A 15453-nucleotide genomic window follows, 5' to 3' on the forward strand; every position below is an offset into this window, starting at 1 on the left:
GTCAACCAACTCAGATGTCAAACGGGTATGTTACATTTTTTTCAACTTATACTTTGAGCGAAGTCTTGGAAATTGACCATTCATGCTAAAACTTTTATGGCTTGCGAGACGTTCAACTCTAGCAATTCGGACCTCGAAGGGATTGGTTGAGGAAAATCTAACCACAACTCGACCAGTAACTCGTCACAGGACAAAACAAATCCGACCTGCTAAAACTTGTACAGATTGAGATGTGTCTCTGATGAGCTGAAACAAAGGCAAACGGACTTACTGGGATGCCTATGAATTGCTCTCAGTCTCAGGGTACCATTCGATTGAGTTTGCCGTGAGAAAGCTGTGTTTCTGTGTTCAGTGTGAATTTTTTTGTGCTTTATCTACAGTACATTTAGTGATACAGTAATCATGGCCCCAAAGAAAGTGAGCAGTGATACCAGCAAACCAAAGTGGGAGAGTAGTGAGAGCAACTGTAGAGCTTTTTTAAATTATAGTGAGACTTGAAGGTGCTGCACGTGTGTCTGCTCTCACTTCCGACTATGGGATTGTCATTTATTTTATGTTTATTGCTTTGTTATGTGTGCTTTTGTGATGTATTAGTTTTATATTGATTGTTAATCTTTTTTACCATTAGTTAGGTAGGTAAATATAAATAGGCGAACATTTGGGGATCTGGAATGGATTAAATTCATTTACATTATTTCTTTTGGGGAAATTTGACTTGGAGCTTGACCAAATTGCAACTAGACCAGCCTTCTGGAACGAATTAAGTTTGTGTTCCAAGGTACCACTCTACTGTTCTCCAATCTTTGTAAGACATTGTAACAAATACTCACATATATGTGTCAGGTTCGCGATGCTATCGCGCTGGTTCAGTGGGTGAGCGCACGGGCAGGCAAGTGGGCAAGGAGCAGGCAGGCAGGCGGAATTCGGGGTAAACGGGAGTTTAATAAAGGTACGGGCAGGGCAGGGCAGGGCAGGATGGAACAACAGCTCAAACATCGACTAACATCAATGACGGACAAGAAATTAAGGTAAGACATGGACTGAAATAGACGGGACTGGGCGAAAATAAGTGGACACAGCTGGGCAAGATCAGGGAAGCACATATTAATATAATTTAGTTAACACTCTGTGTGGACTGCAGGCCTGTAGCAATAACATACCTGGGGTAGTACTAGCCGATATCATAGCAATTTTCTATTGCGCATGTGCAGTAATCACCATGGCTTCAGATGACAGGCAAAACATTTGCCCGGACACCAGCTTTTCGGCATTGAACGGAAGTTTCTTAAAGCCCACAATTTGGTAAGCAGTTCAGTAGTATGGCGAAAAAATGAGATATTTTATGACACTGAAAAGCTAGTAATCCCTATAAATTCGGCATGTCCTTCTGCTGACTTCATCCAATAAACCGTCATTAATTGTATGTTGTTTACAAATGTACGGCACCTGATTTTAATCAATTTGTAACAATAAAATGGTGCAGAAAATGACTATTACAACTACCATGGCAGCTCTTGCGTTACTGGAAGACATAGCTTATGGAAGAATTAGAAGACAGCACATATTCAGGGATCATAGTGATTTCTTGGCCCATGATGATGACTGACTTCTAAATCGATTCATATTTCCAAGAGCAATCATTTTGGAGCTGTGTGCTGAACTGGGGCCAGCATTACAAAGGCAGACGATGAGAAATTGAGCTATACCTGTTCCTTTACAAGTTCTGTCCACTCTCGGGTTCTTAGCCACAGGTGCATTTCAGCAAGAACTTGCGGACCGATCGGGTATTTCTCAGTGAACACCAAGTCGTGCCATGCCAGCTGTATGAGACGGCGTAATCCGTTTGTCACCCAAATATATAAAATTTCCTTGCACTGTGGTTGAACAGGCAAACATTAAAGTGCAATTTGCAGCGATGTCCGGTTTTCCCAATGTAATCGGAGCCATCGACTGCACTCACATTGCTATAAAGGCACCTACAGAGAACAAATTTGCTTATGTAAATAGAAAGCAGTTTCATTCAAATTATGTGTGATTCGAACACGCGTCTCATTAATCCATGGGCGTGGCCGCCATTAAATCTGAGGGGGACGTGTCCCCCTCACATTTCATAATTATTTGCTTGGACCCCCCCACATTTAACATAAAATATTAGTTTTATGCCAGTGTGTCCCCCCCACATTCAAATGGCTTCTGACGCCCCTGCATTAATGTAGTGCAACCCATGATTCGTTCATTCTCAGAAACATTAGTGATGGAAACAAACTTGAAAATGAGGTGGTATGTGATGGCGGGCTGCTCAGTAAGAAGATTTTTCCCATTTTATAATTTGGCCCAATATTGTAAGCTTCGATTTAACCATTTGACAGTTCCTTAGGGGACAGTGGGTATCCACTGAAATCGTGGCTTCTCACGCCGCTCGCAAACCCACAGAATAAACAGGAGCAGCGTTATAATGATGCCCCCATTCTCGGGCTCGGGCGGTCGTAGAGTGCACTATAGGGCAGCATAAAGGCCACTGCCTGGACAAGACCGGTGCAGTGCGCTATACAGTCCGCTAAAAGTGTCGCATTGTACAACCATGTAATGTGTTGCATAATCTGCCACAAAATCGTATCTTGCCGGTATCTGAAGAGCTTAGGCAAGATGAACCTGAGCCACCAAATTATCCGCCAAATGGAACAGCGTTACAACTTCGTTTGAATGTAATAGCAAGAATGTAAAACAGGTAACCAAACACTGCATTTATTTTTTTAACTAATGCTTTTAATGTGTTGTTAATATCAGGGCACCTGGTTAATATCAGGGCACCAGCGTATCTTTTAGATGTTAATTAATTGGCAACATATCTTACAGCATTGACTATTGCATTTTCTGACTGCAGTACAGCTTCAGTCAGCACACGGCCGGATGGTCACCCCCCGGTTTCCGAGGCACGGGAATGTGTGCAGCCACCGCCCAAAGATGTGCTCGGCACAGCAGCACCATCACTGCCTGTGTCGTCCTCGGCACTGGGGGCACCTCTTGTACTATTGTCTGTAAGAATAAACAAACAGAACAAACAAAAGTAACACCGCATCTGTGCCCTACTAGTTATTCATAAACATGCAAGTAATTCAAGTTTGGTACGAGAAAAACCCACCCGCGCTGACATCGGAGTCCCCCTCACCCGATAAAAGTGTGTCCCCAATCATTGCAGTAACTTAATGCTCAAATGCTGTGAGACCGGGAATTCCGCCACCTCCGCCTATGGTGTTAAGATTCTTACGGTGAGCGGCCACTCGTTTTTTCACGTCGACTTTAATGTCCGACTACTTCTTTTTCATTTTGGCCACCGTGCGATTAGATAAAAACAGTTCTAACTGACTCTGCCATGCTGTGCCACTCCGTCTACTTTCGTTTATTGCTGAGGCCACCAAATAATATCTTTTTTTTTTCTCAATTTCTGTTAACATGACCTCCACTTCGGTGAAATACTTCTTTTCCCACATGGTTTATCCATTGTTGTTTAAGAAAAACATAGAACAAAACGGGTATTTATACAGATTTACATATGCAAATATACATAATTATGGCTGTGGGCTCGTTCACGTGCGTAAAATTTCACGCTCATTGGGATTTATAAAGGGAATGTGCGTAGCTCTGCGCTTATGCATAGTTTTATACATCAGGATTTTTTCTTGCATACGCACATTCCTAGTTTTGTCCGTACGCCATGTTTTAGTGTGAATTTTATGCATGTTGCCCATGCTGATTATGCTGTTCATGAAATAAAGCTAGAGAGTTTCCCTGTGCCCCCACCCCCACACACAGGCTGTGAGAGAGATCTCTCTCTTCTGGATAAAGAATAACGAAAATGCAATTAGACACGTACACTTCGCTGCGATAGCAGCCCCTTTTATATAACAAGCTATAGTGAGTGCATAAAACTGCCCAAGCTAGCGACTCCCAAATATTGCTTTTTTCATATTACTCACATTGTGTGCATTTGCGTGCGCTTTGTTAGCCTCTGTTAAAGCTGAGTGGTTAGCCTCAGCTGGAATGCTCCAAAAAAACAACTAAAATGGGAAAGAGCTGTCTTAAGGTTGATTGCACAAATCAATTTAACAAGAAATAGGAGCTATCTTTTTACAGACTACCGAAAAGTATCGGGCGTGGATTGGTCACATATAGCCGATACCTAATTAGGTTTGGATCGGTGCAGATACCAATAAGAATATTGGATCAGAGCACCTCTAGTATGATCCCCCTGAACTTGAAACCCACCCTTTCTTAAAGACTGGGACCACTGTCCCAAACACCAATGCAGAGGCACTGTCTTCAAACCCAATGCAATGTTGAAGAGGCAGGTCAGCCAAGACACTGTAACAACATCCAGAATCTCAGGGTAAATGTTATTCACCCTACCACCAAAGATTTTTTTAGACTACCTCAGTGACCTCAGCCTTAGTGATATGTGAGTTTTTTTTTTTAAGTACCATGACTCTCCTTTCTCCAGGAAAGTCATGTCAGTGGGATTCTGGGGGTCCTTAGAGGGGGTGCATTGTAACACTCTACCTAAGGTCTCCAAGAAGGTCAGGGACTCTGAACTGATGTTTGGTGTATAAACACAGAAAACAGCCAAAGCCTGTCCCCCGACTCAAACCTGAAGGGAGTCAACCCTCTCATTCACCCAGTAAGCATTAAACTGGGGAGCTATGAGTAAACCCACACTTGCACACCACCTCTGACTCAGAGCAATGCCATAGTTTAAAAGAGTCCCGCCCCTCTCCAGAAGTTTGGTTCCACAACCTGTGCTGTGCATTGAGGTGATCCTGATTATGTTTAGAGCTCTTCCTCACTAGCTCAGACTCCTTTCCCACCAGCAAGGTTGCCTTCCATGCCCCTAATGCCAGTTTTGTAGTCAGGGTTGTCTGCCAAGTTTTCTGCCTTTGATTGCTGCCCCATCCACATTTAACCAGACCCTTATGGCTCCTCCTGCAGGTGGCATTGTCTGTTTGAGTCCCATGACTAGAAACCTAAATCTGCTCGCCATCAAACTCCCCCCCCCAGGCCTGGTTCTAGGACGGAACCTTGGTTTTCCTATTCTAGACAAGGATTCTGGATTATTGGTATTTTTCTTAATGATGGTCATTTGAATCACACTTAGTCTGGCCACTCACCTAGGACCAATTTGCCTTGGGAGACCCTACTAGGGGCAATTGCCCCCAACAACATAGCTCCTAGGATCACTGGGACACCAAAATCCCTCCACCCTGATAAGGTGATGATTCATGGGGGGTGTTTGAATCATGTGTTTCTTTAAAATAAAACCCATTTTGATTTACCAGGGGTGATTACAGTGCTCTTTTGTGTTTGCATTTGGGTGCCTGGTAGGATAAAGGCATGCTTTAGGGGGTTTCTAGTCTTTTCAGAGGTAAGGGGTTCTGGTAGTGAGCTTCCTGTGCTGAGACCGTTGGGGGAAGGATTTCTCTGAACATCCTCGTGGCGACTGGGATGGGATGAGATGGCAGACATCCCCAACTATCGCTGCTGGGCCACAGCTAATTAGCATGACGAGTCTGAGTGGTGTGGAGCCTATGGAGATTGAGTTAAAACAGGGTTCATTGGTGGTGCTGAAAGTCAGGTTCACAGCTGGTGTCACAGCCTTGGGTCAGCAACTAGATGAAAGCCTGTACTGGAGTCGGACATGTAAGCTTACCGGCGAAAAGCTTATAGTCTTTTACATTCTTCCGTGTGTCTGTGCATGTGTGTGTCTGTGTTTGTCTATTTACGTCTATGTATGTGTCTCCCTGTATGTATGTGTACTCCTGGGCAGAAAGAATGGGCCAAACCCAAAATTGCCTGGTCAGAGTTCAGATTTGAATCCTACAGAGAATATTTGGCCTCACACTAAATACAACATTTTTCAACTGCTCATGAACTGTTTGAAGCCATTAACATTAGTCATTAATGAAATCAGAGGGAAAAGCTTTATCTCTTTGTTTAATTCATACTAATGTCCTGACCAGTTACTTGCTGTTGAGACCATTAAAAGCTTAATGTTTTGCAATTTTTGGTTTGGCCCCTTTTTGCCCATGCGTGTATCTCTGTGTTTATTTCACTGTTTCAGCGTATTAAGCACTAAAACTGGGTGAAAGATTACAAGTCTCCTTTCAGTTGTACATGTAGATATTCTCCACTTCTAGTTTCCTGTGGTTTTTCAAGTGGAGGAAGGTAAGGAATAGAATGTGAGACCTCTAAATCACACATTATCATGCTGCTCAGTGTTGGGTTATTCTGAGCCTTGTTCCCAAATGGTCAAACATCTTCTTCCAGAAGAGCTCCATTGAGTTTTTATGAAGCTCGGCTGGTGCTTTTTATGCATGGATGGGGTAGTCGTTCTTGCAGCAGTGGCTTGTTGGTTTTGGTTTGGGTTTCCATGAGCACACTGCCCGTCATCACACCCCCAGTCCAGCTGGAGGAGCCCTGTTAGGATGCTTTGGGTTTTTTGTTTTACTCTTGGTAACGTTTCTGGTAATTAGAATGTATCAGAGTTGCTTCAGGTCTCCGCTGGAGGAGAATAGTAGGAACAAACGGCATCTGGGTAAAGGGGGTCGCCTCCAGGAGAAAGCCATGGGGCTTGCTGAAGGGGGGAAGCTCCAGGTTTGAGCCGCGAAAGGTTCCCTGAGGGGGGATTCTGAGGGCAGAACCTTTAACAGGGGAGTCTTCTCTGTGTACTGTCAACCTGCCATCTGAATAAGAAAAAGACCTGAAATTACAAACCCTGAATCTGTCATTGTGCACCTTCAGCTTTCCATAATGGCCATGGAGTGCGTTAGGTGCAGATTCATGGGGTTTACAGTTTTGTAATCCCAAGAGTGTGGAGGTATGATCGAAACAATAGTTTTACTTAGAATCCTCTCGTATGAGGTTTATATGCTGTGTTAATATCTGTATTTCCAGGGTGATTTGGGGGTGACTTTAAAATCTTAGCTGTTCTTCACAGACAGAATCTGAAACTTGATATCAAGGACTTTGTGTGAAAGTAGTATTTAATTTCACAAAGCATGGTGCAGGCAAGCTTACTACATGCGACAAACATACAACAGGCATACAAAGAGCCACAAATACAATGTTATTGTAGATGGTAACAAGATTTTCAAGAAAATTACAATGTTGTTTTTAACCTCTGCCTTCCCCAGGGTTCGACCCTCCCTCTCCAGGACAGCCTACCAGGGCCAGAGCCAGCAGTTTATTGTCAAGCCCAAGTACTACCCCTCCCTGAACCAGCCGGTGGACCGTGCCATCCCCCTGTCCGGGGGCTATGGCTCTACCAATGGTCAGTCTAACCTTTTCCGCTGGGGGGGGTCAGCTCTGGCTGACCATGTGTAATCTCAGCTGTTTGAAGAATAAGCAGCCTCTCTGTATCTTTTCCTGTTCCTTTTTATTTTGTTTGTTTATTCTCTTGGACTTTGGTTTGGCCAAACATAGAATACTGTCTTGGGGAGGCGTGCCCGTCTTTGCACCATTGGCCAACAATGAACAGCTAATGTATTATTTTAAAACATGAGTTTTTGTCATTGAATAAACCGGTCACCGGCTTGGTGTTTTGTGTGTCGGCGAAGTGTGCTGATGTATTCTGGTGGCCTCCACTGCCTCAGGCTGCAAATCCGCCCCCTCATTAATCACTGCCAAGCAGAGAACCCTCAGTTAGGTCAGCCTTGGTTAGGTCAGCCTCTCATTACTGTGTTACTCATTGGCCACACTCTTCCTCGCAGTATAGGGCTGGTAAACAGCTTTTTTTTACTGCATGTGGCTTTCCATGATACATTTTGGGTTGCTGAATCCTGTCCCTGGACATCTTGGGTAGAGGTCCAATGGGCTTAAATACTATACTGGTTTGGATATTGGTTTTGTTCTGGCTTAGCTGGCCCATCATCCGGCTTACTCTTGGCTTGTGCTATTGAGACAACATGCACAGGACTCCTGCGTTGAGTAATTGTTTAGTTGAGCATAAACATCCCTCATCCGAGAGGTCAGATATCTTAGAGGGAACAAGCTTCCAGGATAGATGTCTCTCATGGGCGACACGCCACAGCACCTGCTCTTCCTCATCGCTAGACCTCATGGTGTCCTCTTCCTCCGTGTGATTCCATCCCCATCGGCCATTGTACGGATTTTGCCATTGTTCTTAAAGCTCGGCTCAATGAGTATGTGGCTTCTCATACTGCCTCCTTGGCAGCGGAGGCATAAAGGCATAGAGGGGTCTTACTGAAGCATGACATGGCATGGGTGTGGATCAGAGAAGAGCATCTCAAAGGCTCGCAGCTGCTGTGGAAGGAAGGAGATACTAATAGCTACCAGTAGCTGTTGCTGTTAAAATGTTTCAGGTCTGGGCTTCCTAGCTGGGACACTAAACAAAGACAAGGTCAGTGTATGTTTGCTGTCTTGCTGCTTGAGCACATTTCGTTGTGATGTTCTTTGTTGTGGTGCCTGGGGCCTGTGAAGCAGATCATGTGTGGGTAGCCAGCAGCAGGCTGTGAAGCCATAGGGTTCCCCAGGTCCTCAGTTTCTCTTTAGGGGCTTTACTATGTGGAATTCACTTAGCCTGAAGCTGAAAGGAAATCCTTTCAATACCCAGTTCCCCACCTCCCTGCCTCTGCATGTGAAAACAGTTCCGCTCTTGGCTTTAATCAGAGTGACACTTGAAGATTAATGACTTCATCCTGGACAGCTGTTAGAGGAGTGTCTATCTTTGAGTGGCACTGACACGTTGGAGCCTGTCCAGTGCTATGTCACCATACGTCAGAGACTCATTCATCACGGTCCTCTTTTCCAACCTATGGCTTTGGTCTGGGATGTTCTCCATTTTTGAATCATGTGATGCTGATGTCTCAGTCTGGATTGGATGATGGAAGAATCTGGAGAAGGTCTCAGAGGCACCCTCATGCCGTCAGACATGTGGACACCTGAGCAGAACGCCTGACCAACTCTGATCTCAAGGTGGCGCTCTGTCGAATCTGAAGCAGGACTGTCAGTGCTTATAAGGTTTTTATTATAATAGTGATCGTTGCTGAAAATGTTTTCCATGCAGCAGCTGAAAAACTCTGTTTTGCCTTTTCACAAAGACCTCATCGTTGAAAAATGCATTTAATGGTGGTGTGACTCAGTTACTCAGTTACTTAATTACCATATCAACATTTTTTCACCAGTTTCAGTCTTTTCAGTAAAGGCAGCCCAGACTTGGAATATTCAGTCAAATTTGTTTTCCTGTCTTTCTGAAGACTTCCCATGGGACATTGCATTGGTTGTACTTTTGAGGGAGTTTAAATAGGAGCAAGTTGGCGGCGGTGAGCAGGCTGGCATGATGACACATGCATTTCAGCGTGGTGCTCCCCAGTGCCAAGCCATGTCAGTGCTCTCTAATGACTGGCTGGCTCCGGGCCCTGCTTCTCTCTACTGTCTGGTGCAAACAGCTGACAGCCGCAGACTAAACCTACAAGTGCGGAAACCAGCTGTGCTTGGGCGGGGTGGGGCGGGGTGGGACAAGGAAGGAAAGGGAAGGGGGGCCATCAGGAACAAGCGGGGAACTGCAGAAATGGGACGAGTGAGGTGGAGCACAGGGATGAGTGGGGAGAGAAGCAGGGGTGGCTGCAGGAATGGTGAGGTCACCTGACATACATCGCATCAGTAGGGAGGGGGACCCGGAGTGAAGGAATGAGGGGTCGGGACTCGGAAGACAGATGTTTGGAGACAGTCAGAGTGGGAGGGTGGAGAGGATGGGGTGGGCGGGGTTTGAGGCAGAAAGCGCAGGAGTGACTTCATCAAAGCGAAGTGCAGAGAGGGGAGAGTATGGAGAGTGAAGACACGCCAGGGCACAGTGGGGGTGTTCAATGGGCTCGGGGTGGGGGGGCACGGCTTGGCTCCGCTCCTTACGTTGGCCGGGTGGCAGGCAGGATAGTGAGGAGGGTGACGGGGGCGGATGGGCGGAGAGCATCCTCACTTTCGGTCTCTGTCAGAATAGAGTGAGGTATTGTGAACAGCTCTCAAGACCTCAGCACTTCCAGGGCGCCCAGTTGGAGCCCATCCCGGAGTTTTGTTTGCTGAGGTTTTTTTTTTTTTTCCGTATTTCCCTGCTCTTGTTTCAGAGGCGCCACTGGATTTAGGAGCAGGGAGAGAGAGAGGAATTAAAGGAGAGAAGGAGAGGGGCAGAAGCAGAGTTACTCGTGAAGAAGAGAGAGGCCGCCTTCCTTTTACGCTTTTCAACTGAAGCCTTTTTTTTTTGTAAAATGGGGGGGGCGGTGCCAGTGGATGTCACACTAACGTCTCTCTTCTTCCTCTCCTGCGTGTGCTGGCTGGCAGGGGGCAACCACACGGGTCGCATCAGGGTAGTCTTCACCCCAAGCATCTGCAAGATGACCTGCAGTGGAGGCAAGTGCCAGAACAGCTGTGAAAAGGGCAACACCACCACCATCATCAGCGAGAATGGGCACGCCGCGGACACCCTCACCGCCTCCAACTTCCGAGTGGGTAGGTTTACTTGGACCGCCACCGCTGCCATGTCTTTGTGCCCAAAGCACTGTGGCAGTCCTTAAGCCCTATGTGCTCCACTGACACCTACAGCAATACGCTTAAAATTTATAAATACAGTTAATATATTTATGGACATTAAATTGTTGGCCCTGGATGTGACACTATGACCATAAGTGTTATTCAGATCAAGATTTTCTTTCAAGAGTAACGTTTGTGTACTTTTCTAGCTGCAGACTGGTTTAGCAAATGGTTAATATGCGGACCTTAACATAGGGGGTAGCTGTAAGTTACCTTCACATGTGCGTCACTGTCTAATGCTGACAGTTTGACAGTTTCTGGTTTGTATCATGCTGAGGTTCCTGACTGATTTGAGCTGTGCGCGGTCTTGGAGAGGAACACCGGCTCAGCGACTCTCCACACAGCTCTAGCTACTCAGCTAGGCTAAAAAGCTTCTTCAGTGGTTCATGTTGATGGTCCACTTGCTCATAAAGAGTTCCCGGGATTTTAAAACCACAGTAATTTTGTTTCTGCATGCGGGACCTCCTCTTAGAGTCTCCCTGAAGAGACGTTAACCTGCTCTAGGTCCTTATATGGCCGCAAGTGCTTCATGCTGAAGTTGGTGTTGCTCTGTGGAATGGGCCATTCTGCTTGAGGGAAGCTTCTAGCCCAAGCTCATCCAAGTACCCTGTGTGTTTGGGTAGAGGGGTGTGCATGCCTGACTGACATATCCAAGCCTTTCCTGTGGTACAGCCTCATCTGGTTCCGGCCTCATGTTGACGCTGAGGGATGGTACGGCCATCTGCTTTGTTTACACTACCCTGCAGCTACACACTGATGCACTATTGGCTTAAGGAGTCATGATTCATTTGTCTTCGCTGCATTTATAGTAAACTCCACCCTCGCCGAAATGACAGCTCCCCATTTCAATGAATCATGCCCATGCTCATCCCTGTGGGGGGCACTAACCTTGTACTTTTTTCTGCTGTTGTGTTGCTGCCCGTTTCCGGGTGGGGGGGGAGAGGTTTGGGGGGGGGGGGGGGGGGTGGCAGTTTTGTGAGCTGGAGAATGAATGCTGGGTGTGATGTGCACAGCTGGGTCAAATCAGCTGGCCATCAGCAGTGATAATCCCTCCCCTTTCAGACAACCACTGCTGACCAGTCCATGCCTGACAGCACATATGAAAAATGATGCTTTTCGCTCACCTTCCTGGAGCCTCAGCGCATACCTGTGTATCTGACAGGTCGCCTGCGTCTCTCCACACTGATAAAGGATAGCATTATTCCTTGCTCTCGACTTATTCACTTATTCAATAAATGTCTGATTGATTTGCTTTTCATTGCCCAAAGATGGACTATGTGACCTAATTAGGTTCCCACACACAGCATCTGGAAAAGCATGAGATGTGGGGATATGTACCTGTTCAGGAAGACCTCACAAGAGCTGTGTTTACTCATTCTACAAGAATGTATGTCAGGCCTAGTGGTGGTCAAGTTACTGATTAGCCAGTCAAAAGGGCATTGTTATTGTTTATATAGTTCATGAAATTTACACTCTTAACGGTGTATTTGATGAGAATGAATGTAGTGTTTAAGGATGATGAGTTGGACATAGAGTTCTTTGGGATGGGGTTGATGGGACTGGACCTCCACCAATTTATGCTCAGAAAATATGACAGGAATAATTTGATGCTGGATGGCAGATTGTGGTATTTTTCAGCCTGGTCTCCATCCTGGGGTAGGATTCCAGCATGCACTTGATTTACAAGCTGCAGTGCCGTTTTTCACAAATTCCCCAGCCGGTATCCTGCAGCGTCAGCGGGCCGATGGGTATGCCAGTGGTTTGGGCTGCTGTGCCGCCCTGTGCTGACTGGAGACGTCATCTCGGGCAGCATCTCCTTTGGCTCATACATGCTGCCCCCCCCATCCCTGTGCTAGGGCGGCTGTCACTCACTGGCAGTCGCCTGGGGAAGTGTGGCGGGAGCGATTTCTGGAACATCTGGGCAACGTTTCTGGAATGTTCCGGTGGTGTAGGTGTTGGCAGGCCTGACTCACGGTGCCTAGCACCGTACCAAGCTCTCTAATTAGACAGAGGTCCCACTGCTGGTCTGATTGTGTGTCACACAATACTGTTGTGTTTAAGCTGGATTACATGCAACTGAGGGCTTTGACAGAGAAATTCAGAAATTTTTACTTTCTACTTATTTTATTTTATTTTATGGTCCCTTCTTTGTTTCCTCGCCCTACCAGTGAGATGTGCGAAACAGGACTTCAGAGATCTTACAATGACAACAATCTCATCCATCACTGTCATTCTTCATCCCCCACCTGCTCTGTTGCCTCCATATCTACAGTAACCTGTGCAGTTCACTCCTGATGGGCCTGCTGCCTCAGTCTCGAGGTCTGGGGATGATCCCACACGCTGAGTGGCTGGTCCAACAGCTTGTGACATTAGGGTCCCCGGGCACTGAGTCAGTCTGCAGCCCCATGGTATCACAATGTCGCGGCAGAGAGCAGCCCGGACCCTGTCCTGCAGGGGGAGAATGCCGAGGCTGCAGGAGCACAGCAGTCTTGGACTTATATGGTGCTGGAGATCGGCCCCGGCTGCCCGTCTGCTAGCTGTCATTTCCTCCCTGTCACATTTCATTAGTTCGCAGTTGCTGTGCTGTCATTTTTTCCTTCCAAGCCCTTTTTTCAGTTTTTTTTTTAACCTGGCAGTTGGAGAAGTGGCTCATTACAGCTTCTCATGGCTAGAACTGTGGTGGCAGGAGGAAGTATGTGAGGCTGGGGGGTGTCGTGTGTCGGCTTGCCAGAGACCATGCCCACAGTAAATGCTGACTGCAGAGTCGCACACCTTGAAATGCCATCAGGAGTCCTGGAGCCAGGTACACGGCACCATAATGACCCTGCACCCCTCCCCCCGTCACCCTGCTAAACCATTAGGAGTAGAACAACATCTGGAAGGCCGAGTCCCACTGGCTCATGCTCCCAGCAGGCCCCCTAGAGACAGGGCCCTATTTTAATATGTTTTTTGCGAAGAAGACTTGCTTTGAATCATAATCTTTATTATCATTGTTCAAGTACAACGGAATTGGGTGCAGTCCCTTTAAGTGCAGAACGATTTTAGAAGGCAAAAAAAAGCAAGTATGCCTTTGAACCCAATCAAAGTACTGTATAATATATGTGAGTATAACAAGCCATGCAGGGCTGTGAGACATCAACACCTTGAACTGAATGAAGGAGCATATGGTTATTATGTGTCAAAGAGGGGTACAAGTTGAAAGTGATTTTGAAAGTGATCGTGCATCCTTTCTAATTACATCCTGAGAAATGAGACTGATGCAGACATACTGAGTGACTTGAGTACTTTCCAGGATTCACACCTGTGCAGCGGCTTGCTTACTGGTAAAGAAGCTAGACTTGCATTGCCTCGTCCTACCAGGGATACTCGTAATTAAGCTAAAATCTAGTAATAACTGCATGTGAAAGCCAAACACATAAATAGCACACAAACGGACACCTGATCCTGCAGTCCTCAGCTGGACCTGGTAGCTTGAATACAAAGCTGAACAACTCATCCAGAACCATGGCAGACAGACTTCTGTGCTGCCTCGAGATCTGGGGGTGCCAAGGCACTGTCATTCTCGCCGTAATAAGAGGTTAGGGAAAGTCAGATTTATTACACCGCTCGTTAACCATGACCGCTCCATCCATCCCCCCTCCCCCCCACCCCACCCCATTTCCCAAGTCGCTCCACAACACAGAAGTTCTGGGCTAGTTTTGCCCTCCTGGATGTTTGCTTACAGTGGATTCTGTGGCTTTTCCCTTGCTTGGAGAGTTAGTGCTTCAGGGGCACCACATCTGGATGGGCCTATGTAGAGATTGCTTGGCACTTCCTGTTAGCTTGGTCCGCCAGTTTCTCAGACGGCGGAAAAATGCCACATTCCGCCTTACTGAACCTTCCTGCCTCAAACACAAAATGTCCCACCTCACCAAGCCCTCCTGCCTCAAAAACAGCACTGCCCACCTCACCAAACCTTCCTGCCTCAAAAACAGCACTGACCACCTCACCAAGCGTTCCTGCCTCAGAAACAGCACTGCCCACTTCACCAAACCTTCCTGCCTCAAAAACAGCACTGCCCACCTCACCAAGCCCTCCTGCCTCAGAAACAGCACTGCCCACTTCACCATGCCCTTCTGCCTCAAAAACAGCACTGCCCACCTCACCAAACCTTCCTGCCTCAGAAACAGCACTGCCCACCTCACCAAGCCCTTCTGCCTCAAAAACAGCACTGCCCACCTCACCAAGCCCTCCTGCCTCAAAAACAGCACTGCCCACCTCACCAAGCCTTCCTGCCTCAGAAACAGCACTGCCCACTCCACCATGCCCTTCTGCCTCAAAAACAGCACTGCCCACCTCACCAAACCTTCCTGCCTCAAAAACAGCACTGCCCACCTCACCAAGCCCTCCTGCCTCAGAAACAGCACTGCCCACTTCACCATGCCCTTCTGCCTCAAAAACAGCACTGCCCACCTCACCAAACCTTCCTGCCTCAAAAACAGCACTGCCCACCTCACCAAGCGTTACTGCCTCAGAAACAGCACTGCCCACTTCACCAAACCTTCCTGCCTCAAAAACAGCACTGCCCACCTCACCAAACCTTCCTGCCTCAGAAACAGCACTGCCCACTTCATCATGCCCTTATGCCTCAAAAACAGCACTGCCGACCTCACCAAGCCCTCCTGCCTCAAAAACAGCACTGCCCACCTCACCAAGCCTTCCTGCCTCAGAAACAGCACTGCCCACTTCACCATGCCCTTCTGCCTCAAAAACAGCACTGCCCACCTCACCAAGCCTTCCTGCCTCAAAAACAGCACTGCCCACTTCACCATGCCCTTCTGCCTCAAAAACAGCACTGCCCACCTCACCAAGCCTTCCTGC

The 15453-nt window shown here is 47.1% G+C and overlaps 1 protein-coding gene across 6 annotated transcripts in view; it reads left to right on the plus strand.

Annotated features, from left to right (window-relative positions):
- Nucleotides 1-15453, plus strand: part of ltbp1 (latent transforming growth factor beta binding protein 1) — a 75988-nt gene that overhangs the window by 17623 nt on the left and 42912 nt on the right. For 5 of the 6 annotated variants that reach the window (XR_007396892.1, XM_049007994.1, XM_049007993.1 and 2 more), the window contains exons 4-5: nt 7185-7321; nt 10345-10512. Coding sequence is in view for 5 of the 6 variants with exons in the window: in XM_049007994.1 (XP_048863951.1) it covers nt 7185-7321; nt 10345-10512 (305 nt within the window). In the remaining variant the exon portion in view is untranslated. Of the gene's footprint in view, nt 1-7184; nt 7322-9625; nt 9645-10344; nt 10513-15453 lie in introns of those variants that run through there. The other variant, XM_049007998.1, reaches the window with a different exon arrangement.

Source organism: Brienomyrus brachyistius, chromosome 3 (genome assembly GCF_023856365.1).
Source record: "Brienomyrus brachyistius isolate T26 chromosome 3, BBRACH_0.4, whole genome shotgun sequence".
Taxonomy (NCBI): Eukaryota; Metazoa; Chordata; class Actinopteri; order Osteoglossiformes; family Mormyridae; genus Brienomyrus; species Brienomyrus brachyistius.